This window comes from Plectrocnemia conspersa, unplaced genomic scaffold, assembly GCF_051122295.1.
Source record: "Plectrocnemia conspersa isolate PC_06_02 unplaced genomic scaffold, ASM5112229v1 ptg000013l, whole genome shotgun sequence".
Classification (NCBI taxonomy): Eukaryota; Metazoa; Arthropoda; class Insecta; order Trichoptera; family Polycentropodidae; genus Plectrocnemia; species Plectrocnemia conspersa.
The window spans coordinates 21477007-21503333 of NW_028277177.1; the positions used below are offsets into that span (position 1 = coordinate 21477007).

General features: G+C 29.4%; 1 protein-coding gene across 1 annotated transcript in view; it reads left to right on the forward strand.

Annotated features, from left to right (window-relative positions):
- The window catches only part of RyR (Ryanodine receptor), an 89268-nt gene that overhangs the window by 14416 nt on the left and 48525 nt on the right, over nt 1–26327 (forward strand). Inside the window, exon 2 of the mRNA XM_088201255.1 lies at nt 23488–23684. Within this exon, the coding sequence (XP_088057381.1) occupies nt 23631–23684 (54 nt within the window). The 5' untranslated portion in view covers nt 23488–23630. The remainder of the gene's footprint in view (nt 1–23487; nt 23685–26327) is intronic.

Genomic DNA, 26327 nt, shown 5'->3' on the forward strand with positions numbered 1-26327 from the left:
TCATTCAGCGCTATTTGCTATAGATATTAATGCGGTCTAACGAAATAACACATATAAATGTTACGTTATTTATTCATCCATAAATTTCCGTGGACAAATCACAAATCCTCAACACCTATGGTCCGCTTCGGCTACGCCATGCGAGAGATTTCCTGAGAGACTGTAAAAGGACTCTTATAAGAAAACATGTTTTTATTACGTTGCGCAGTGCGATAGTGGCCTCGCTACTACTTTCTTACGACGCTGAATTTTGACGCTAGTTAAACAAACACCGATATCGATCCTCACTATTATTAACCTTTCAATGGATTAGATGTAAGTCCCATCCGTGATTCCGAAAAACAACCATCAAACAATCGACGGTTCAATCATTGCGAGCACGCGACTTGAATTATAAACGCAAAAACGGTTTGTAGCCCCTGCAACTCGACGAGTAATTGTGTTTTCAACTACAATGATGGGTAAGGGTCGTACACCTGACTCGATTTAATTATAATAAAAACGCGTTTAAGCTATACATATCGACCGAAATAAAAATGATTACTTATTCAATATTATGATAATGGAAATAGTATATAATCTGATCGCTATGTGTTAACATTAAAGATATTTTTATTATAGTTATTTATTTATTATATTGGGATTTTATTTATTATTTTAGTAAACATCGAGTTAAGATGAACACTATTCTAAAATATATAATAGAAAAGTTATTTTTGTATTAAAAAAGAAAGAGGTTTTTCCGCTTAACCTAAGCTTACAATATGTAGTTTTATTTAGCTAACGCTGATCTCTCTTAATGAGATGCGACTAGAGCTGTTTGGATTGTATTAATATACAAACTAATTAGTGTTGAATTGTATATACATATGTTGAGACGACATTAATTATTTTTTAATGAATTTTAATTTATTGCTAATAATTTAGTTTTATGCCAACACGATAGTCCAGTGGTTTATTTAGTGACTAATACTTTAATATGTTTTTTTAATTTTTTTTTCTATCGTATCTGAAAGTCAGAATTAGGGATGATTATATAATTTTAATTTGGATCGATAAATAGAAATTAGATTTTAATAGATTTTTCTAATCTCATAGATGAATATTATGATGAATAATTATAATAAAATCGAGCTAGGTCGCGTAGGTGTTGATTGTGTTTACTCAATTGTAACGCGTATGGTATTTTATAATAAATTAATAAATAAGTTATTTAAGTTTTGAGGGCGCAGTCTCTGGCGGTGTAGCAAATGGGAGTTTCTGTGTGTGCTAGGACCGTAGCGGAGGCCCAGCGTGACTGCCGAGTGTTAGTGCTAGAAATTTGTACTCAGTTCTAAATATTTATGGTGCTAAATTCTCGGACGCAAAATATTAAGTTACATACAAAATATCTTCGTTTTTAGAAAGAAAAAAGAACCGTTCTTTTTAAATCAATATAAATTAACATTGGAATCGTAAATATAACGGTTTAAGTGCATCGGTTTTTATGAGCTTTTCCTACCTGCTAAATGCACATGCACTTGCAAGTTTTTAATGGAACTAATTTTAAATTGAGGTACGTTGAGAATGGCAAAATTTTCTTGTAAACAATACAGATGTAATGTTGCATCTGTCATTAAATTGCATTACGTCGAGCGGCGAAATTTTTATCTTTCCTTTATTAATGCACGTGCAAAGTTAAACATGTTTTTCGTATATTTTACATATTTGCTATTTATCAACCCCACATAAGCATTATTTTAATTAATGTCTAATAAAATTAAGAATCCCAAAAGACTTTTAATTATACAATATTACCTAACCCGTTTTTTATATTAGGTGAAATTACATTTATTGCAATATATGGACTATTTAAAAAATATTTATGAAAAAACTTTATATATAGTAATTTTTTCATGTATTCTTTCTGTTGAAGCAGAAACTAAAGAACATGTTGAATAAAATATTGGCAAACATTAGTCGAAATATCTGCTTGACTAAATTTTTCACGCTCTTTTAAATGAGTAAGTTTGCATTGCTCAAAAAGGAATGAGAGTTAACTGCACTTTTATATTGAACCAAATATTCCAATTACAGCTTATTTTGACGTCTTCTAGGCTCACATTTTTTTTATTTTTAAAAAATATTTTTTGAGGACAAAAACTTTTTTCGTTCATAAGGTCTCCAAGTTGTATTCGAAGATCGGGTTCAACTATTGGATTACAAACTGCTTCTAAGTTGGTTCTGGTGTGTATAAGTTGAAAGCAGATCTCGGTCGAGGCTCGGCGTAGCTCAGCTTGATTGTATTTCGGCTGTACTGTTTTAAGTCAGAAGCGAACTGACTGGTATTTTAGTACGCTGTGTTACAAGAAGGTATTTCGTTCTTCCTTATAACAATCTACTGATCAATGTGATAATTTAGAACGGAAACCTGTAATTGTTTACTAAATATCTAATAATAATAATATCGGTTTTGTTTCAAAAAACGATTGATTCCACAATGCTGTAAAATGCGGGTTTTGATTTTTAGCGGCATTCCACCGACTTTGTATCGGCACCGACTGTTTTTTTGTTATGGTTAATCTTCAAAGTGCATTTTAAATCTGCTCATATTAGCTATCGGTACACGTATTTCTATAATGACAATTAAAAAAGCTTATTCTTTAAAAGTCGCAAAAAGCCTTGTAATTAATTTGATTAAAAAATATACTTAAATAATTCCTCTGCTTTTTAATGTATGTATATTTTATGAATTTCAAAAATAAAAATTGTAGGATAAGATATTCTACAAATTCATATACAAATACAAATTCCTAGGGCCCATTCTCCTTGAGTGCCCCAAATCTGAAAAGAACATATCTAGAATATATTTATAGAAAAAAAACTAAAAACTGACAGCAAATAACGAATCCGAATTAAACTAGTTTTTTGCGAGGTATGTGGACTGCGATGGCGCTGATACGATTTTATTGCTTTTGATGTGAATTTTTGCTTTCTGAGAAGTGATAATTGTTTTTGCGTAATCCTGTTGGTCAAAATTTGGTTTAGATATGCTTCATTCGATTCTCACTGATTGTAAGTCGTAATTTTGTTATAAAAAAATCTGAATATGAACGCTAGATAATCAAGCGTTTCCACTACACGATTTTATTGCTTTGGGCGTGGATTCTAAGCAGGAACCCTCTTAAATTTTCTCATTTAATAAAATATTAGGAATCATTAAAAAAACGACCTCATATCATATTACATAAGTCCCTATTAACTTGTACCATTCATTCAAAAAAATATATTACGACGATAAAACATACATAAAATGCTTTTTTTGTCATGGGGCCTAGAATCATTATTTTCCCAGGGCCTGGGCTTGCTTTCGGCATCTATGTATGTATGTACATATAACTTTGGCGATCACAATTATACACAGATTGGGCAATTGCAGTTGAAGTTTATTTAAGTATGGTTATAATAGATCGGCGGATGATGCGCCGCCGATCGTCGTCTTCTGCTGTATTGCTAAATGCAATATTGTATAATTAAGTTTATTTTATTTTTATAAAATACAGTTTATACAACATAAAGCAAATGATAAAATACAGCACTCTTAAAATGTCCCCAGTTTCCAATAGAACATTTTTTTAGTTCGTGTAAATTTTAAATCCTAAACTATAATACTTAGATCAATCAAGTGTTGATTTGCTTAACTTGTATTTATAACCGCAATAAAGAGTATACTCATGGATATCATCATTATTTTAGCTACCCTGTATTTACCGATAATATTAAATACAATAATATAAAATTTGCTCTGTTTATGTTTTTGAAAGATAACCGTTAATTATGGCGATCCAAGCAATTAATTGGAAAGTTAGGACAGTCGTGAAAGGCATAAATTACTATTTCGTGGAGATTCTAATAGCATTAGATTGATAATTCACGACAAGGATTAGCTCAGTTAAGGAAGGAATTATGCGCATAATGCTATTCATAAATCCAGATTTATAAATTAATTTTTGTGATTCTGTTTTATGTATCAATAATTTAATGTGTACTCAATGAGAAATGTTTTATTATACATATTATTTGTATTATAATGAATAATCATACGCGTAAATTACTAAGTCAACTTAAAAGTTACTAAGGAATTCAACACGTATGTTTTTTTTATTTATTAAACCGGCGCAGTGTTTAAGCGCAAGCGTCAGGATACTAGAGCTGAACTGATCAGTCGCACTCCGTCGTCCTTGGTGGAAAGTTTGTCGCGCGCGAAAGCTTTGTTCGAGAAAAAGCTCGGAAAAGCACCGACTGTTACATTATTTTCAACTCGTTGTTGTGTTATGTTTATAAGAGTGAATTAGTGTTTGATTTTTAATAAAAAAATATTTTTGAAAATGTGACACTAAAAAATGACGCTGAATATTGACAACTGTTGAACGTCAAAGAAGAGTATTTTTCTTGGTTTGTGTTTCATATTTATTTTACTTTTAATGTTAAAATATATATAGGAGTAAACGTATCTGAGGTCATCCAAGTAATTTTATCTTCCCCCAACAAACGTAATGAAAATAAATTGTTTTTCATAAAGGAGATACATTTTAATTTATAATTTAAAAGCTTTAGCGTATCTTCAATTTTAAAGCAGAGTCAATCTTAATCTCACCCTATTAACTTTAATATCGTGTGTTTGTTAACAATGCTAACAAATCAATTATCGATATAACCACACAATAGTGAACTGTTTCGAATTAATTAATTCTAGTACGTACCGCTGCCGTAAAACACAGGATTGTGTCGTTATGTAGTTTATTATGTCAAACTGCAGTTATTTCGGCCGTGACCCTAAAATTTATCATTGTAAATTTTAATAGGCCATTTTGGCTCAAGTCCAAATTGTGTGTGTAACTATGAATATTCGAAATTAAATATTGTACGTTTGTGGTTTACTGTGAAATATACGAAACGTCTAGGAGTGCCAAGGGTTGTTGACTCTTAAATTGCTCATACGTTTTATGTGCATTCTTAGTTCAAGAACCCTAATTGGACTTGGACGATGACGTTGTGTTAAAGGTCAAAATTTGAACCTAACTTCACCGACTTTATATATTTAAATATTATGTTAATAAATACCAATAAAAAAACATTGAATGAGCAAAACTATTTTTTAGATAGAATAAATTATTTATACACATAATGATATTCTAAACGGTTTTAAGTAAATACATAGAATTTAATGTTTGATTGTTATTATAAGTGAAGGGAATATATGATGATTAAATTTACATTAATTATGTTTTATAACAAATTTTATGCTTATGAAGAGATTTAGTGCTTAGAATTTAATAATCAAGAATATTTCTGAAATGTAAATTACAATATTCAGGAGAAGCCTAACAATATGATTAATGCTAATTTGGACTAATCTATTTTTTAGTAATAAAAAGTCTATTGAACGTAAGTTCTTTGTTTACTTTTCCGAACTAGAATCCTTTGTTAAAAATTTCAGTGTAAAAACGCAACCCCTCTGACCTTGTGAAATTTTATAATATCTAATGCTGTGTTTTAATATTGTTTTTAATTGCAAAGCCAAATTAGCATTGTATATTAAATACTATGCGTAATAATACAGTGTTATAAGTAAATTCCACGTTCTTAAGGGATGATCCCTTAATGTCGACCTAGTGACTAAAATGTTAAAAGCTGAGATAATAAATGACAAAAGCCGCAATAACGTTAGAGGTTTCATTAACCATCTTGATTATAACACACGTTGTGTAATTTCACATAGCACATGTTAAGTTATGGTAGCCGGGAAACCTCATCAAAAAATAAAGTAAAAGTTTTTTGTATTAAATTTCGCATAAAAAATGAATACAAGCTACTATTTTTCAAGGAATATCAGCATGTATATTTTATCATGCCTATCTCATATGCGCGTGAAGAAACATATCTTTAGTTTTTTCAATATAAGCACGAAAACACGTTCAGGCATTTTACAGTCAGTGGTGTAGAAAAATGAAAAAACTACATTCAATATAATTAACACCCATTTCAATTTATTATAGAACGAATTAAAAAAAAATATAATTTATATATTTTAATAATTTTTTGATACACATTCATGTACAAATATAAAATTAACTTTATATCCATAATTGTTCTTTAAAATAATTTCTGATTGTGAAATATAGAGCAATGATATTTTAAAGCTCTATAGTCGATTGGGCAGATTTTAAACAGCTTGTTTTTATAAAATATAACAATATTTTTGAACAGTGTAACAAATTATGAATAAATAATATTGTTCAGGAAAAATAAATACTTGAAACTTTGAGTTTATTTATATTACCTTTGAGTATTCTTCAATGAGTTTTAAGCAAATACGAAGTTGAATCTTGAATTTTATATATTTAATATTTAATTCAGTTTAATAAATATTGAAATAATTTTATTACCAAGTAATTTATAAAATGTCGTATTTTACATGTTGCGTGACTTATACCTAATTGTAAATTAGATTTTAATAAATTGAATTAGGATTTTTGCTGCGTGAAACGAATTAATTAGGGGTAGCAATATATTTTGAATTTAGGAACATATTTTTCGGTTATTAGTTAAAAGTGAAAACTTTCACCAGTTTGATTAGGTTCACTCCTCAGCTTAGTGCTATTATAATAAGAATACTTATATATTTTAAAACTAATATTTATGGTTATTTATTCATTTAAAATAACCTTGTTATTTTATGTTTTTAACAGATCTATTATTATAGCTTATTGCGCTTTCTCTCTATCTCATCTCTTTTTCTCACGTTTTCTTCGCATTTTTCTAGCTACGTAGCTTACGGCTTGATCTTGTAAATTATTATTTTTATGGTTTTTTATTGCTAAAAAAACAATAAATTCATTAATTTTTGTATATTTTTTAATTCATTATATTGAAACACAGTTTTGAAATAGTAACCAAGTATTTTAAATTGCTCTTTTATTTACAGTTAAATTTATTTATATCAACCCCCATTTATTTATTTTTATTTTTGATTAATTTGTGGTTGTGTGATTTTTTTATTGCCAAATTTATATTTAAATGTTTCTCTGTTTCTCTTTAAAAAAATCTCGGTTAGTCTATCCAATGTAAATTTTGTCGCCATTGTCACAGGAAATTTGATAAGCTTTTCGGAATTTATTAAGGATCCTTAGAATTCAGTAAAATTGTTTATATTTTACTATAAGATTTAAACATATATCTAATTTTTCCCATAAAATCTTGTATTAAAAATATTTCTAACAAACTGAATTATTTTTTAACAGTTTTACTTTTAGAAAATACTCATTATATAATCATCATAAAATATATTATTAGCATTTAAGCAAAATAGTATTGAACTTGTTTTAAAGCAACAAACCATTTTTTTTTTTTTTTCAATGCAGGTTTAGCTTTTGAACGATTTTTATTAAGTACACTTTTATGTTGGATATTATCCAACAAACTTATGAATTTTTAATTTCGCTAACATTTTGCAAAAAGTGATATATGTCAGCTCAAATATGATATAATATACACTCATATTCTTATTGACCTTGTTTTAAAGCAACAAACTATTTTTTTAAATTTTATTTCGATGCAATTTTAGCTCCTGAACGTTTTTTTTATTAAGTACACTTTTATGTAGGATTCTATCATACAAAGTTATGAAATTTTAAATTTGCAACCATTTTTCAAAAAAGTGATACATTTTCTTTTTTTAGCGATTATTTAAGGACTATTACGAATTATATTATATATATAATTCAAGTTCATATGTTCAAAATAAAGGAAATAAGAGTCTTAAGAAAAATCGCAATTCTTATAAAAGTTTGTATGGCGGTTCGATCAACTTTATATAGAACTTATTTTAAAGCAAACATTTAGAAATGCACATTCGTGTGCATTTCTAAATGTCAAAATAAAATTCAAAATTGATAGTGATCTAAATTGTTTTAGCTATAACACATCATTGTATTTCGCGATTTAGCTAAAAAGCTGGGTGCCTCGTGTAAGTGCTGCGTTCTCAAGCGTCGACGTTCTGACCGCAACGGTGAAGAATTTGGGACGTAATCGTGACTATCTTTAGAACCGACTTTCGACACCACTCCTTATTAAAAAGTGATTTAATACATGCTACATCGATAACTCAATAAATTTTATCACTGCTCTCTTAATAAAAATTCACTTAGATACAAATACGGATACGATCAGCAGATCCTTTTGTAGAGAAACTGATTTTTTTTCATTTAATCATCTCCAATAACAAGGAGTACTTTGCTTTGCTGAGATTACAGACAATGCAATAATTTTCTGATGCGCTACAAAACAACGTATCGTACATAAAAAAATCGCCGATAAATTGTTTTAGTTACACGCGCTCCGCATAACAAAGTCGAGCATCTTCAAAGCCTTACTGCAACCTTTGGCTGCTCAAAAATCACTCTCAAATCCTCAATAGATTATTAATTTCATCAAGAAATTAATAATAATACTTATATTTACATATATTTATCTGTCTGTAAGGGTGTGTTTTTAAACTTTTATCGCTCAAAGATTCAAAACAGATCAAAGTCTATACGTTCGCCAATGTTTCCTGAACTGTGTGTACTTTTATGTTTTTATAATAATTATTAAATATACAGTAGACCCCCCAATAGCACGGTAAATTATAAAATATAAATATATATTTAATAGATAAGCAGGCGTATATACAATACGTTTCTCATTGTAATATATTGTGGTTTTACAATATTAATAATACATCAAGGCATTAAAAAAACCTCAGTACGCCTCTGTCTGGAGCCAACGCTATATGCTAATGTTCGATAAGAGAGCGCCGGAATTACACCAGAGACGAACCCTACGCGACCCGTGAACTCTGGTTTAATGGTTCGGCTTTTGAAAAGCTTATATCCTTGCGCCGGTCCTGTACCTATAATATTTCCCTCGGCATGGTAGTGCACCGGTGCCCGGGCAGGAAAATTTATGTACATTGTTCGCGCGGAAAAGCCGGAGAAAAGCGCCGCGGCAACAAAGGTTTAATTATATCGTTACCAGTAGCTATGTATTGCCAGTTATTAATTATCTTCTAAATGTGAGGTGGGGGGGAGGAGAGGTTTTACATAAAACGATCGTTATTACTACTACAGATGTCAGTGAATTTAATTTGGGTGCGAATTTGGCGTATTTATGTATATATTTAAATTAATATAATGGGGGTCGAACACTCGTGCGCAAGCCTCGGGCACACCGGAGAGACGCGTGCTGCGGTAGCTGCGGCATATATATTTTACATGGATCCTAAAGCGGATTTGATATTTTACAAATAGTATTAACACTACCATCCGTATATAATACACGTAGTTAGTTGTCAGTGACATGAATAATACATATTGTACTAATGGTTTTAATCTTGACTATTTTACCCATAGTTAATTCTATAATTGGGCCGCTGCTGTAGAAGTTTATTGGAGTATAGTTATATTAGTTATATAGGTATTATATGAATAGTACCTTCCAGTCGTGTTCAACCAAAGAATGTGTAGCTTAAGTCGCTGCTAATCCAGTGTTGCCAATGTGCTGTCTAGTTTTTGGTCAAATAAATCGGACCCCCACATTGTCAATGAAGATAAAATAAGATTTACTTTGATTAGATTCAGTGTAAAATTTCAGTGGCAATATTAGGACTTTTATTTTTAATTGTTTACTATTTTCAAGATATATAATATGTCTCAGAAATGTTCACCTAGTAATTGATAGCTAATTTTTACTTAATGAAGTTGATATACATATATAAAAATAACTATAAAATAATTGTGAATTTGATAGTAGATCTATAGTTTAAATAATATCCTGTTGTCTTATTTAATACAATATTATTCCCACACTTTATGTATGTTTTAATAAAAAAAAACAATTATAAATATAAATGATTAGATTAATATATTTTTTTAAATTTAATTGCTATGAGATTCATCTTTAATAAATACATAAATAAGAAAATATATATATGTATTATCTTATTTTTGCTTGTTTAATTTATTATGCCGCTTTAAGTTTTAATGAGATAAAAGCCCAAAGTAAATAGTTAACACAAAAATAACAAAGCAATGGCTTTCCGTCTTATAGATATATAAGGATATGCTTCATATATATTTCAGCTATATATTTATACAATATATACACCTTTAAATTATCATTGAAAATGTCAACGTGATCAAGATAATAATATAGTTTATATTCACTTAAGTAGTTCGGTACATAATTAAATTTAATGTTAGGTAAATGGAGTGTTTAATGATTTCTGTAATGTTTACCCGGAAGCATATCAATATTTATCCACAGCTTCCACTTTGCGTAAATTTTCACGAATAGTTTAATTTTAGTTGAACATATTAAAAATAAGGAACAATTTTCTAGGAAGTGTGATAAAACATAACCACAACTAGTTGTTTTTTGTTTGTATCAAATTTCAGCCATATTTGCTGCTTAGTTTGTGTTTTTACACTGGTCGTTATTTATTATAAAAATGACAAAACAAAGAATTTGCATTTAATTTAATGTATAAATGAAATAAATTCAGTGAAGTGGTGCAAATGATAAAAAAAGCCTTTTGATGCGGATGATATATCTAAATAAAGGGCTTATGAATTTTACTGTGAATTATCAATTAAAACACTTTGTGACTTTTTCCTGTTAAAAACGGGTTAAATATAAATATGAAGATCTCGTTTGCCGGTGGATCTCAGACTCGTGCAAATTTTTTTTTAAAGGTCTTATTACCCCCTATTTATCCGTATTGAACAGCTGTTTTAGAGTAATTCTGATGGAAACCATTTAATATTCAAAGAAACGACTTATCATGCTTGGAATAGATCCCCATATACTTCCTCGCCATTGATTTTAAATCACGAAACACATGGGTGTTTGACTTTGGCTCATGCGGCGCCAAATTTTAATTTGGCTTTTTGTAAATCATATATTAGATCACGTCTGTCAGTCACCACTGTAAGGATCTTGAGTGCCACTATATATCAAACGTGTGATAGTGGATTTTCTAACTTTCTTTCTTTTTAGAAGAGTCTTATCACGCTTTATTATCTGTTTCAAACATATGTTTTAAGGGTGGTTTTAAGAACGATAGAATACTGTTCAAAATTCAAAGAAGCGTGTTATTATATTTGCGAAGATCGCCATATATACATAGATACCTTTTGATAAAAATAAAAATTGTATTTATTTTTTATTACCTCGTATATCAAATTATATGTCGTTTTTATGTGACGTTTGCAACCACGAGTCACCTCACTCCATGTTTTCAACATGATTAACTGTAAAATGAAACTCTTTGTACCAATTTACACACTGGAGGTTTTGCAAATGAGTACCAAAAAATAATATACTACTAAGAAGCTAGATAACATGTTTTTTCATCAACGATTGGAAATTAAATTTATCAAATGAAAATCGATTTTTTTCTAAAAATGTATTATTATTAAAAAAATTAAATGTCTCGTTTCGCTGCTCAACTTGTCTCATTTTGAAGTGTAAGTTTGAGTGTTTTTATATTAGAGTTTAAGATTGTTTTTATATACTAAACATAAAATGATTTCATTAGGTTTTATAAAATTTATTATCATTAAAGTATAAAATGTATAAAAAAAGTAGTAACCCTTAAATTAGGGCTTTTTATTCCAATATTAAATAAAAAACGAATCAAGTATCTTTGTCTCTGTTCTTACCGATATTAATTTATTTGTTCAATTAGTCCAGAGAATCAATTAATTGCCATAATTAAAAAATAATTATTGCTTAATTATAATTATTTAAATTAATCATTAATTACTTTCATAATTTCTAAAATATGCATAAAACAATACTGTGCGATTTACTGATAAGTGAGAGCGTCAAAAGGAAAATGCTTAATTTATTATTTGACATACTTTTTGATCAAGGACGTCATTTCAACTTTTTCCATGGTATAGTAAAACTTAGCCAGATTGTAAATGTATATATAAAATTACAACCCCTCCCCATGTTAAAAACCGTTCATGTTTTTGTATTGCTTAGGTTTTATATACATGAAATATGTTTTAATTAAACGATTTTTCAAGATAATTATAATAATGAGACGCAGTGAATTTAATTTTAACACAAATACATTTTTATATTTTGCCTTATTATCTTGTATTGTAACAAATGACACTCATATTTATCAGGCGCGTACGGTGAAATACATTCTTTTTCGCTCGCTCACGTGTTAAGTGACGAAAGTGAGTGAGAGATAAGAGCGTGCGGAGCGCATGTAACGCACGAGAGAGCGATAGGGAATATATCTCACTGTACGCGCCTGATGTTTATGGGTAGGAAAATAATATGACGATTAACAACAGGCCACTGCTTCCTCAACAGCTAAATAATTTCGAAAACTTTGAGATTATAAAAATTCCGTAACCAGTAAAATATAATGATATATATTTCTTCAAAAATACATTGAAAAAATGCTTAGAGATCCAAATACCTCGACTGCTCGTCATTTCCTCGACGACTGTGAACTGTTTATAATGTATTATTTCATAAACTTTAATTTAAAAATCCCTTAAATACATTTTTCGTATTTCCGAGAATGTCAAAGGAAAATTTACTTTCTTTTTTTATGCATAGTTTTGTAGCTATTTTTCTCTTTTCTTTGTATATTTCTGTGTTATTAATTCTGTTCCTCTGTATGTATATTTTTCTTGCTTTGATTTTCTTAGTGATTGCGGCACTGCATTCTCCGTCAAACCATTCTTTATTTAATTTGTGCTTATATATTCCTATGGTCTCATTCACGCTGGCTATTATGCTTTATTAAATTCTTTCTAAGTTGCATTATTGTCTCCCGTTTCTTTATCTTCTTTAATTTGTCTTCCAGCGGACAGAAAAATCTGTGTCTTTTCTCACCACACACGTTCGGATTTGTCCGCCAGGCACCCGCGACGGACAAATCTGTCGGATGTGCTCACGCGTGTATGGCCATCTAGAGTGTTATGATAGTTCATCATTGTGTCTTTGATATTTTAGCTCACTTTTTCCTTTTAGTGTCCTTTTTTTGTTGAATGAATTTAACTTTTATTGAGAAATGGTCTGAATCGGAAATTTCTTCTCTGTATGTTTTGACATCGTGTTTGGAATTTGCATATGGGTTAATAAAAAATAATAATAAATCATAATTTTTTTCCTTTTTCATAACTAATTTAATTTGAGGTTTTATTGCATACAATGTTAAGTATCAGTTAGCTGAAACCTAAACACGAAATATGTACATAATTCCGTCCTAAATACATTACAAAATTGTCTATTTATGTTGATTTTATTTTATAACCAACTATTGGGGAAATATTTCGTTGTTCTTAATTAATAATCCAACTAATTTCAAACAAAATAAACAATTCTGCATTTAAAGCAAAGTAAAAAATATCTTGTTTTATTCATCACTACTAATTTCTCTTCTATGTATTATTCTTAATAATTTTTTTTCGTGTAAGCATGGTATATTTTGGTGTAGAATTTTCATTGTTTTATTAGACCATTAGAAAGTCTTTTTTGCCAACAGTTACTTAAGAAATGTTGAATAAATATATTTTTTATATTTTCAAACAACTCGAACTCATATTTTAAGAAAATGCTGCCATATATTACATATGCGTATATTTAAGCTATAAATTCATATTTCTCAAGAATATGTTTTACTGAAGAAATAAATCCAACTTGTCTCGACTTAAAGTCGATATCTCAAAAATAAAGTTTGCCATTTAAACCAACTAATACTGACTAAAGGATAAGATCTGCGTTTAAATTGAGAATATTATACGCGATGTGCTGACGCTCTATGAACTTATGTGGATCAATATGTATAATACATAATTTTTAACAATTTATTATAGTATCAATATACATTGATTTATCCTAATATTTATTTATCCTAAATGCATTTTTGTCAAAATATTATCTCAATAGTGAGTTTTACTTAAATAATATAATTTTATGAATTAGTACCATTACTAAATTCGAGCTCAGAAAGAAAGACGTATTCCCTTACTGGCTTTCACAGGCAATCTATATTCTCAAAGAACCTCATTTTAGTTGAATAACATATATACTATATAGACAGACTAAAGGAACACTTATTAAATACAACTCGAAAGCAATATAACGCTTCATTGTATTAGTACACATCTACATACATACGCTATTCCAATTAATACAAACAATAAATAATAGTGTTTCATATATACATCTTAATATAAAACTTAATATTGTATTTATTTATATTTTATAATATTAAAAACATTGTATAAATCCATTTTTACCGTGACATGTTTAAAGACGGACAGTGAATGATGGTATATATAAATTATGCATAGTATTATTAAAAAGTAAAATAATTTAATGAATTATAATTATTAACGAAACGTTAACAATTTACGTTTAATTGACGATATGTCTGTAATACGTAAAACGGTCGTTATAACGATTGCTGTTATCAAACGACCGTTCTATTTTCGTTAATGGATGTGATTTTCAAACAAGAGGATAATAATCGTTTGTACTTTAGACAATATAAAAGCCTATGAATAACGCGAGTCATCGATTTATCTGACAAGATAATTTTATAGGATGGGCTAACATTTATATCAGAAGATGATAATTTTTTTTAGAGAATTGATAATTTAATTTTTATTATTAGTAGATAGCATATGTTATAAATGTAGTTCATAATGAATAAAATATTTGTCGCTGCTTACTCACTCGCAATTTATTTAGTAGTCATTGATTGTGTTCACATCGTTGTATCACATTTAACTAATGTCTGATATGTTGCAATAGAATATTAAGAATAAATTATCCATAAAAATGGATATGTAATATATTGTCCTTAGTCGTCACATTTGGTTCTTTATTTGTTGGACCATTAAGTATGTATACATCTCCATTAAATACCATTACTTGTGCCAATTATACTAACATAACTCTTCCATTTAACGATATCATCCACATTTACCGACAATTTCAACATATGAAGGTTGATAAACGCTCTTGGAAGCTTTCCAATGTTTGAGGATTTATTCTAGAAACGTTTTAAAACCTTCTGGCTAGCAGTTTCAAGATTGCCTCTATATAGTGAGAGCGTTGCGGAAATGTGCAAGTGGGATATTCGCTTCCGCATCGAATCCATAATCCGCCTGCTGCATGGGAGGCGTTTGTGTGTTTGTGTGCTCACAGGTGTTTACACCACCAGTACAAATGTAAACAAATTTATAGAACCCGTGTAACCTTGGCCTGCAACAGGCTACATGCAGTGACCACCCTCGACCCACCCCCGACACCATTGTGCCAGCCTGTTTGGATTTGTCCGAGGCCTGACCTTATGGGTTACGCTTTGAACACATGATCGACCTTTGGGTGTTAAACTTGCACCGTTTCTCAACGCGTGCTTTATACTGAATGCCTGTGTATCCTTTTTATATGCGTGTGTGGGTTAGGATATTAATCACAGTGTCCGGAACAGGCAGAGGGATACGAAATGCCGATACAGCCCAAAAAGCAATTTTGTGTTGTACTGAAAAAATATATTTTTCAATTCGAGATTCTATCATAATTTCGAATGTATAGGGTGGCACATAACACGCGTTAGGGTTTGTATATTCAAAAACCTAATCGTGCTTTTTGAAGTTTTTATCGACAAGCAATTATCATTCAAGTTTTAGATTGATTGAACACTTGTCAACTGATTAGGGTAAAGCTAAGTATAAAATAAATAAATTACCAATTGCTTAAAGTCAATATTAAAACAATCATAGTCAAAGTTCTATAAATAACTTTTTTTTTAATATTATATTATTTTTGACATATTTTTGCTTACCTGGAATGAAGAAAGGTTGCGAAATCCATTTGGAGCTTCGACCAATTGGTGGCATGGTACATAAAATATAGTAAATCAGCTGCGCAAAATCCTTTGAGGATTAGTGATCTCCGGCTGTGTCCTGCCTACTGATGAGAAATATAAGCTTTATAGAAATGTATTTTTGTAAATACTGTGATGTCGAAATTCTTCCTAAAGGATTTAGGTAAAATACAACGCCAACTGACATTCATAAAAATATAGTCATATATTACATAATAAATTTAATATTAAAATTAGAACATGCAGATACATAATTCATAAAAAAAACTATAAGATTGTCTATCCTATCCTTCCTAGAATTATAAAACCTTAAAATATGTACATAATTTAGTTTGACATAAATATATTTTTTACGATCGTATTGTATTTTATATTTATTTTAATTTATATAAAATATTGGGAGCTTAATTTATATACTTTAATATTTTAATATATCATCTTTAAAAAAATGTATTATTGTCGAAAATAAATTTCTACTCTAGTAAATTTCGTGTTAGCACACAAAAATATATTTTTAACGATTACTTTTCTTATAAATGTCATCCATACATGCAAATTTAACGAATCTTATCTCACTGTTGGGTTCCTCAGATGGTCGGGATAGCAGCAATAAACAATATTGCTGCCTCAGCATGCATATTTTAAAGCAGAAGAAGCTTATGCTTCCGCGCATGCTTCCTGATTTATAATATAAGTCTTTAATTCCATGTGTGTTTAATACTATCGTGTCACATTCACCACAATAAACAACACTTTCTTACGGAATTTATGAATGTTTTTTGCACATCCCCATAACAATATGTTATATAAGGGGTGCGATTTAACAGGGAATTATTTTAAGAGATGCTTGCATTCAAATAAAACTTTGTTTGATAAAACGAATTCTTTGTGCATTACAATAATAAAAAATGCGCATTAAATAAGTATATTTATTACATACATATATTTATTTAATGCTCATTTTTTATTATTGTAATGCACAAAAATTCGTTTTTTTTTATTTTAAACAAATATGGAATTTTCGTTTATATTAAAGAATTTTTATAAAGCAGTTTACAACCACTGCTCTTTTTATAACGCTGCATAAGTAAAGGCGGGTTCATGCCTAATATGCATACTTCTTGTAATGTTTTAATAGAAGTCTGGGAATGACAAAAAAAATGGTTTGCAATTTTTTAACGCTAGGACTCGCTTTATTTTTGCTTAAGTAATAAAATAATATACTCAGATAAGAAACGAAATATGCATATTTTCTCGGAAAATTGAAAGTTTTGAATGAAAGTTTTTTTTTGCGATTTTCTATTACTCTAACCGGCCGACGGATTTATTTTTGCTTTGGTGATCTAAGAACCCGCTCCTGATTTAGGGTTATTTTTTTTTTTTTGCTAATCCAAAAAGGTTTTTTTATATTGTTTTTACAAAGTAGCAACCGCTGTTATTGACAATTGTCTCACGATTATTATTGACAGTCAAAGGAGCCTTAAAATTTTTGTTAAGATAATTGGAAAATATCAATTCTGAGCTAAGCTCGAACTATAAAAAACAAGCAGGTCAAATTACTGCTTAAGTCTCCGATATTTATAACCAATATATTTATGAATATTTCGCGTTTCAAACAATAAGTAGCGCTTAAACAATCTTCCTTACATTCAGGTACTTCTAAAAATACTTTATACGCTGAAAACCTTTTTGTCTTATTAATGTCTTCACATTCATTAATGTATTACCTTGTCGAAGGGGAATATTTTTAAAAATGCAGGTGGCAAACCTTTCTTTTGAAACAATAAGTTTAAGAAAACATAATTTTTGACAATATATCATCATTCATCAACCGCTTTTGGATGCCTCTTAAGCTTTTATACAAAGGGCCAGAGCACCACTAGCTAATTTATTCCATTAAAATATATTATTATATTACTCAACATATTTTATCAGTTACGATTATTCGAAAGCTTATGAGAAAGGGTGCGCAAAAAATTGAAAATTTGTTTGTTCAAAATGCGTCATATTTTCTTCTAAAACAGATTTTTGTGATTGATGATTGTGATATTTACGTGATTTTTTATTTTATATTGTATCTCGATAATATTTATTTTGAAAGATTTATCTCTCGTATATTTATTTTTTTCTACCCATGTTCAAAATATTATTCATTCAATTTCAGTTATACATTTTCAGGTGAATATTGTAGAATAAAAAATATGCAAATACTGCATAGTATTATTCTACTTTGATATTCTACGCCGATAACACTACTTATGCTTATCCCCTACAATGAGCATCAATTTATTATTCGTTTTTGCTTTCAAGCAATATGGGCATCGTTTTAAGCTACGGAGATATCGTTTTCAGCAAATAAAATGTATTGATTTGAAAAAAGTATAATAAAACTTTTTTTTGGTACTGCCTGTATTTTATTTTTTAATACTGGTAGTATCGCATGTCGATTATTGCACCAATACCGGTATCACCGGTATTGCAAACCCATGCTTCCTGATTTTTTTTCTATGACAATCTTCAATTTAATGTCCAGATGAAATCTATACGTTTAACCTTTTAAAGGCTAGATTTTTTTAGCAAAAACAAAATCTATTAAAACTGTTTTTTACTGTTATTTACCCTGAAAAACACAATATTTTTTCCCTTTCCTAAGCCAGGGTTGTCATATTAAAAAATAAAAAAATGTAAAATATATATATGTATAAAGAAATTTATTTAATACAGGTGTATAAAAACAATTGCTAAGGTTGTCACATAGCTAGGTAGATTGTACTTATTTTTAGGACCCAAATATAAAAATTACAATACATATGTATTTAATCTTATAGATTCAAATTCACAAGACTGCTTAACTTTTTAATTGCTGAATCTTTTAGGATTACTATATAAATGTCTATGTAATAAATTAACTTTTTATTAGCTAAAACCTATTAAAATGTATCTTATTGACATCAGATCTGGCAATTATCAATATGGTATCAAAAGCTAATATATCCAGATACTCTTCCCACATTGGCCACCCTATCATTTTACTCAACATAAATTTATACTATATTTAATACAATCAGTTAAAAATTATCCTCAATTGCTCTTTAAGCCCCAAAAGAAAATATAGTTGCCCTCTATTTTATGTCACCCACTCCATTTTCGGACACAGTTTTACATATAATGCTACTCTTTATAATAGTATGTTAAATAAAATCAGTTTTTTACTTTAAATATGATATTTTAGTAAAGTATGTTACTTGTTTTATAAGCCTCAAAGAACATACACTAATTTTATTCTAAAGAGATGCTAATAAACCTTTCTAAAAATATTTTATTTGGTATATGTTGAATAGTTATTTAATGCGCAGAAAATATTAGCTATGAGATATGAATATTTATATCCTGGGAATTGTAGAGATTTTAATTTTATTATTATCAACGCATTTAATTATTGATTATTTATTATTTTCATTTTTTATAATCGAATTCCAGTATTCCAGTATTAAAAATATGGTCTGGTATTGAAAGACCTAACTCCACCCTGCGAACACACAAAGTGAAAATATGGAAAATTGCTCATGAATTCATGTGATCATAAATTGGCTATACTATGGGCACACGCGTTGTATTATATGTATATATGTATATAAGCCTTTTGATATTCACAAACGTAAATCAAAATACAGAGAATTTTCCCTGATGTATCACAAAGATTTTCCATTAACGACAATTTTTATTTTACAATAGTTTATCTCTTTTAATATCGATTTTTGTCATATTGTCATACTCAAAGATATGTTATATATATACAATTCAGTTTTATATTATGAAATAAATAAATGCTCTATTCTGTGTATATTTACAAATCTATATAAATGTAAATAGATGTAGAATATAATACATCTAAACGTAGATTGCTATCGATGTTATTTTATAAGAGTGTACATTTGCTTTTACGGAATGAAAATTTTGGAGCTTTCACGAGTATTGAAAGCCATAAATGAATTTGCAACGTCATTCAGCATTATGCCTGTGTGTACCTTATGAAGTATACTCGCAGTAAATATTTTACAGTGGTGTATGTTGGGCTTTTATGAAAGCTCTTTATACATACATATTATGTACGTATCACATTACGTGAGAATTATTTCTCAAGAAAATATTACATACAGTAAGATAGTTTTTCTATTTTTTTAAAGTGCTTTCGCATACGACAAGTAGAGATAATGGACTCGCCGAATAAACAATATTTTTAGTTTAGAAACGTTTGTGACAGTGTAAACAACCGATATATACTTTTCACTACGAGCATAGGCTCAGTAGATAAATCACTAGGAATGCAACCTAACTGATTCTGAATCATATATGTATTATATTATAAAATAAAATCTTACAGCCCAACAGACAATATTGTCATAAATTTCAATGAAACTGGCTTTGTCGCAATATTTTTAATCAAATTATATTATATAAATTTATTACATAAGTAAAACATCACATTCATAAAATAATAAAAAAGTGGTAATTGAAAACTCTACTAGAATAATATTATTAATCCAAATACTTTTCTATAATATAATATTAAAGCTTTTTTTTCAGTGAAAATAGCACTTCTCTAATATTTGACGAAGCTCTGTTTTCAACATGTCAAAACTTGCCCGTTTAAACGAATGTATATTTGTATTTTTCTCAAAAGTTTATCTAAATTTATTAAAAATATTTTTTTGCTGAATTTTGCTACCACACTGATTTGCTGTAGGGGAATAAAAGGACTTCCCTGGTGTAATATTTTTAATTGAATTGTGTTTCGGCTCGTATATCATTCTTCACAATGTGGAAACTTTAATTAAATACAGTCATTCTAAAATATACTTTTATATATGTATATAAACTGTTGAAATATCAAAAAAATACTTGGGAGTAGTCTTATCTATATTTATTGATCATGGAAATCACAATACATTCAATTTAATAACGATTAATTTATTATCAAATATTTATAAACTCACAAAAAATAGACTTAATAATCCGTTCAATAAATTATGATGCTGTATAATAATAATACATTTTTTTTAATCAGAATGTATATTTAATTAAGTTTAAAACAACAATAATTCCATCGCTACTAACTTCGTGCGTTAAATACAGATGGCTCTTTTATAAGGTTCATATAAAAACAAATTATTTAAAGAAAGTACATCTCACGCTTTTTTATTTATATGGTTCGCAATGCCGTATTAAAAATCGCAAAAAAAAATTTATATTAAAATTTAACATTAGATCAAAATTTATTTTTCTCTTCCTGCATACGTATAATGATTATAATCAATATTAGACATGTGTATTTAGTATGGTTTCGTGCGGTATCTAGATTGGGCACATGAAAGCTAATTAAATTAAGGTCTAACCACACCTCCATATCATTCCCTAGAGAAAGCTTGTTAGACGACCGTCCCATAATTACAAAGAATACGTACGAAAATGGTATTTGAAGTGTATTGCTTTAACCATTTGAGTGGCACACATTTTTATCATATTATATATTCATAGTTTATTTTATAAATGATATAAGTATTTAGGATCATACGGGAAACAATGTTGAAGGTTACTTTTCCCAATATTTTAGAGTTTTTCTATCATCAAGATAAGTAGACAATATTTTGTTAGATACATCTACACCTCCCATGTAATTATTGTAGTGAAAATTGCTTTGCATATCGATTAGTGCTTTATTCCGCGTGATTAAAAAAATAAAGAGGTTGGCTGATGATATGTGTTAAAATTCTTCTGAACTTAATTGAACCTGGAAGTTGTATTTTTGTCAATTTCTTAGCTTTCTGGACTTTCGATGAGATTAAAAACTCTGGATTTGTTTCGAATAATAGTAATGAAACTATCTGCGGATTCATATTTCATATAGCTATCAGCACTACTCGAAAAATCTTTCAGCGAATCGTCATATTTTTCAAATGTTTCAGTCGTTGAACTCGTTTTGTTATCTTAAATAAATTAAAAAAACGTACATATTAATTATTTATTTCCCCCGTTGTAAATTCAAATTGAAGTAAAAAGCAATATACATTAGTAGCTAAGTATATGTCAAAGCTAAAACACACGTGGCACGCGGAAACTGTCAAGAGATACTGACGTAAGCGCGATCGCGCTTCTGACAATTTCGCGCGTGGCACTGATAAAATTTACCACAGTAGAGAAATAGTGTCGTATCATGAATGCGATTTTTGGAAGTAAGAAAGTCGTAGTAGAATTAGAAAGTCAAGGTAGAGTAGTTGGGATTGTCGTCGTATTGTTCTCTGAACGATCCGCTAATGTCTCTCGTGTCAATGCGAATCTCCCTCAGTTTACCTCGAATACCATTTTCCTTTGTCTGTCTCCGTCCGTCTGCCAGATCTGGTTCGAATGCCGTCTGCTGTCTGACGACGTGACAAAGTGTCGTGTCACATCTTTTATATTATTGATTTGATACAGCTGTAGCGAATCACAGATGAAGATGTTGATGGGCAAATTGCATCACTTTTTGGTCACACTAATAAAATATGTGAAACTACAAGGTGGTTCCTTTCAAAGGGAGTTTTTAAAGAGGTATATGACAATATTTGTTTTTACGCAGGATAGACGCATTGTCTATTGCGCATCGTTTACGCACAAAAGGGTAGTTTTCCGGGTGCATTTGCGTGATTAACTCCTCGGTGCGGATTTGTTACAGGTGGTCTAAGAAATCTCAGTAATTATTACGCAATTGTTCATAACTGAGTTCTCTCTTTTATTATTAAACTTTTTGTCTAAGCGAGTTGGTATTTTCTTTTTATAATATTTGAAATGGTCGTTTGAATGCCCTCCAAGTAAATATAGCAGCTGGTAGGAGCCCATGCGATTTATGTTTATTGAGGGGCTATTGTACAGGTCTGTGTTCTGTCGATTTATAATGTTAATGTTTGAAATAATCCATTGTCGTTTTAATGATTTATAAATGTGATTTTTGAAAGCCATACCATCATAATTTGCATGATTTAAAAAAATTGTATGATTATATGACTTATTTCTGGCATTTAAAGTACCCTTCAGTTTTTTAGTCACCTTGTAACACATACATATGTATGTCGAAATAAAACCAGCATCTGATTAACAAACCATGCATAAATATACCATTAACTCGCTTCAGCAAGATAATGAATTTAGTCCAAAAACTCATCGCCAGGCGTCGTCAACCATTAAGGAGCTCGCAGCTCGCAGTTAACCAAGCACATTCTTTAGGTTATTACATATTAACGACGACGCATGGTAATTTTTGCGGTCGGTCTCATTTAACTTTTGGAAGGTAACAAAGAGTGTAAATATTTTAACAACTATGCCACACACAACTATAATATGTTAGCTACACAATGTACAAATCTAGATACACCACTGCGCATATTATATAGAACGAACCTTTCATTGGAAAAAAATATCATTCGAGAGAAAAATATGTCTTCAATTAATCTTATCCTTCGCCGAAATGAACTGAGTAATTGAACGTGTCTTTTTTGTGTTTTCAGCCGAGGCACGTGTTGTTTGGCGAAGTGAGAGAAACGTCACAGTAGGCAATCACCTTCGGCCCTCGAACGATGTGTAGTGTTTTCAATATCAATAAAAGAGAGTGATAATAGTGATTACGGTGGTTGTTGAGTGAACATCCAAGATGGCGGAGGCCGAAGGGGGGTCGGAGCAGGATGATGTTTCATTCTTACGAACGGTTAGTATAAACTATTTTAATTATTTAGTGTTTGATTTAGAATATATAAAGGTTAAGGAAGAAATTCTGACACAAACAAAGTGTTGATATCTACGTATTGTTTATGTCGTAATTGTATCACGCGTTCAGACATTTTGCAATTTTAGTCAAGAGAGCTTTTAAGAGTGTATTGAACAAAGATTGTTTATGTATCATATTAAAAGCTTGCTTATATATCATATTAATACTAAAATTTGGGATAGTTGATCTCTTGCTTCAATTCAAGTATTTAAAATCATCTGAATATCGCTTTGTTTAGATGCAAAGATACAGGTAAAAAATGTGTTGAACTAGTTCTTAGTAAACCAATTACCACATTCAAATTATATTAAAAATGTAATTTAAAAACCCCAGATGATTTATTCACATTTTATTTTTAGCAATATTTACCGCTGGAAAAATAATATATTTAACTAAAATTTATTTTAAATGCGTTTTTTCATTAGAACATATCAAGCGGCAAAAGCTATCTTTTATTTCACTCAAAAAGCTTTTTATTCATGACTCCTAATGGACTATTTATGTAATCCGTAATAATAAAACTCTGGTTTGAATACATCTTTGTTTCGTGAAAATATATCAATTGCACTTTCTACATAAATATATAACATTCTCGCTATATTACTTAATATATAATAAAAAAAATAATATGCAATGCTTTAGTTGTGAAGTGGAGAAGTTGTGGGTAAATTGGCTTCTAATGTTATCCTTTCTTTCTACCTCTACAGTAAAAAAAATTCAGTAGAAACGCCAGTTTGGTAATAAATGTACCAAATAGAAAAAAATCCTACAGTATATACGAAAAAAGCTTACATAGAAATAGGCCGGAAAAGTAATTGACCTAAATTTAATTAACCCTTTCACAGCAAAGTATAAATGACACTCGAACAGCAGTCACCTAATCTATATTTTTAGTTTCGTTGTAATCAATTGTATTTTTTGGTATTGTTCATATTCAGAATTTAATTTAACGTTTTATTATCGATTCATATTAATATATTTATTTTACCTTTTAATTATTTCATTATTAACTTAAGATATTGCTTTCTTGATAATTTTTATTAGTATTGCAACTAAAAATAATCAACTCAATGTTGATTAGTTTTTCAACAGACATTATTTTTTCTTGTAATAAAATGTCAATAAAAAACAGTTAATGAATAATAACTATTTTTTGCATTATAATAAAAAACTAAAAAACACAATTTTCAAGACCACTTGAAACGTTACTAGGAAAATAAAAACAAGAATTGCTAAAAGCTTATTTATTATTATAATTTATTATTTTTAAATCTTCCATTGTAACCTACCAGGCTTAAGCCCAATGCGTTACAACGGGGTAAATCTATGCCAACTAGGTAAGTCAATAAAATATAATAAATACCTACTAGTAAGTAATAACCACTAGACTGAAAGTCTGGGAATCTGTGACACTTATAATATTAATTATAAATTATTACTGCAGTTGGGACCGGTTATTTTAAGTAATTCCGCAGTTTTATAAATATAATTTGGGTGCCGCTGCCGGGGCTCGAACCCGCAACCTTAGCGTTACTAGTCTGAGATGTTACGAATACGTCCTCAATTCTTCAAATTTTCTAAGAACGATTATTTTTCTCATCGGTGCGCCATTGCGCATTTGAACGGATATATTTGACTACCCGGACAATACGATGGTCAATGCCGAGTACAAAAGAATGCGTAGCATTTCTTCACCGACAGATATCCAACATTCCTTCGGCGCATTATCGCATCATTGCTGATTTTATTAATTTTTAATTCATCATACGCCAATACAGACAATAATATATTTTCAATGATATATAAGCCCGAACATTGTATGACTTCAACCAGAAATATACTTAAGTCAGAACTTTCACTTCGCTTTCAACTTGGAATATGACTGAGAGTTCAGCTCAACTCGCACCAAATAGAACTACGCCATTACTTCCACTTTTTCACTTTACTCACAAGAGTAGGCCGATTTCTATACTATTATAATTTAGAAATATTTTATAATTAAAAACTACATCTTCAATTACCTACTTATGTAAATAATGATTGTTTTAATAAATGTAAAATAAATATATTATACAGCGTAGTCCGTAACGCCTCAGACTAGTAACTCTGAGGTTACGGGTTCAAGCCCCGGCAGTGGCACTCGAATTTGTATTTATAAAAATGTGCTATTATTAAAAAAAATGGCCCCAGCTGCAGTGACATCTATTGATTATAAATTTTATAGCACATAATAATCTATAATTAATAATATAGATGTCACTGATTCTCAGACTTTCAGTCTTGTGATTAATACTTACTTGTAAGTATTCATTATGTCTTATTGCTATACTCAGTTGGTTCAGATTTGCCCGTTGTAACGCATTGGACTTACGCCTGTCAGGTTAAAACAGTTTAATAGCAAAATATACGTCATTATATTGGTTTTATATAATTTTAAGTCATTAAATTTCTGATAATAATCGAACATGTTTTTAGTTAACTTTTAGGAGATATTGTGAATTATAATTATATAACTGACACGCTGGTTAAAGATATTAATCCTTCATGAAAATAAACTGCCCCTTAGGCAGCAATATCCAATAA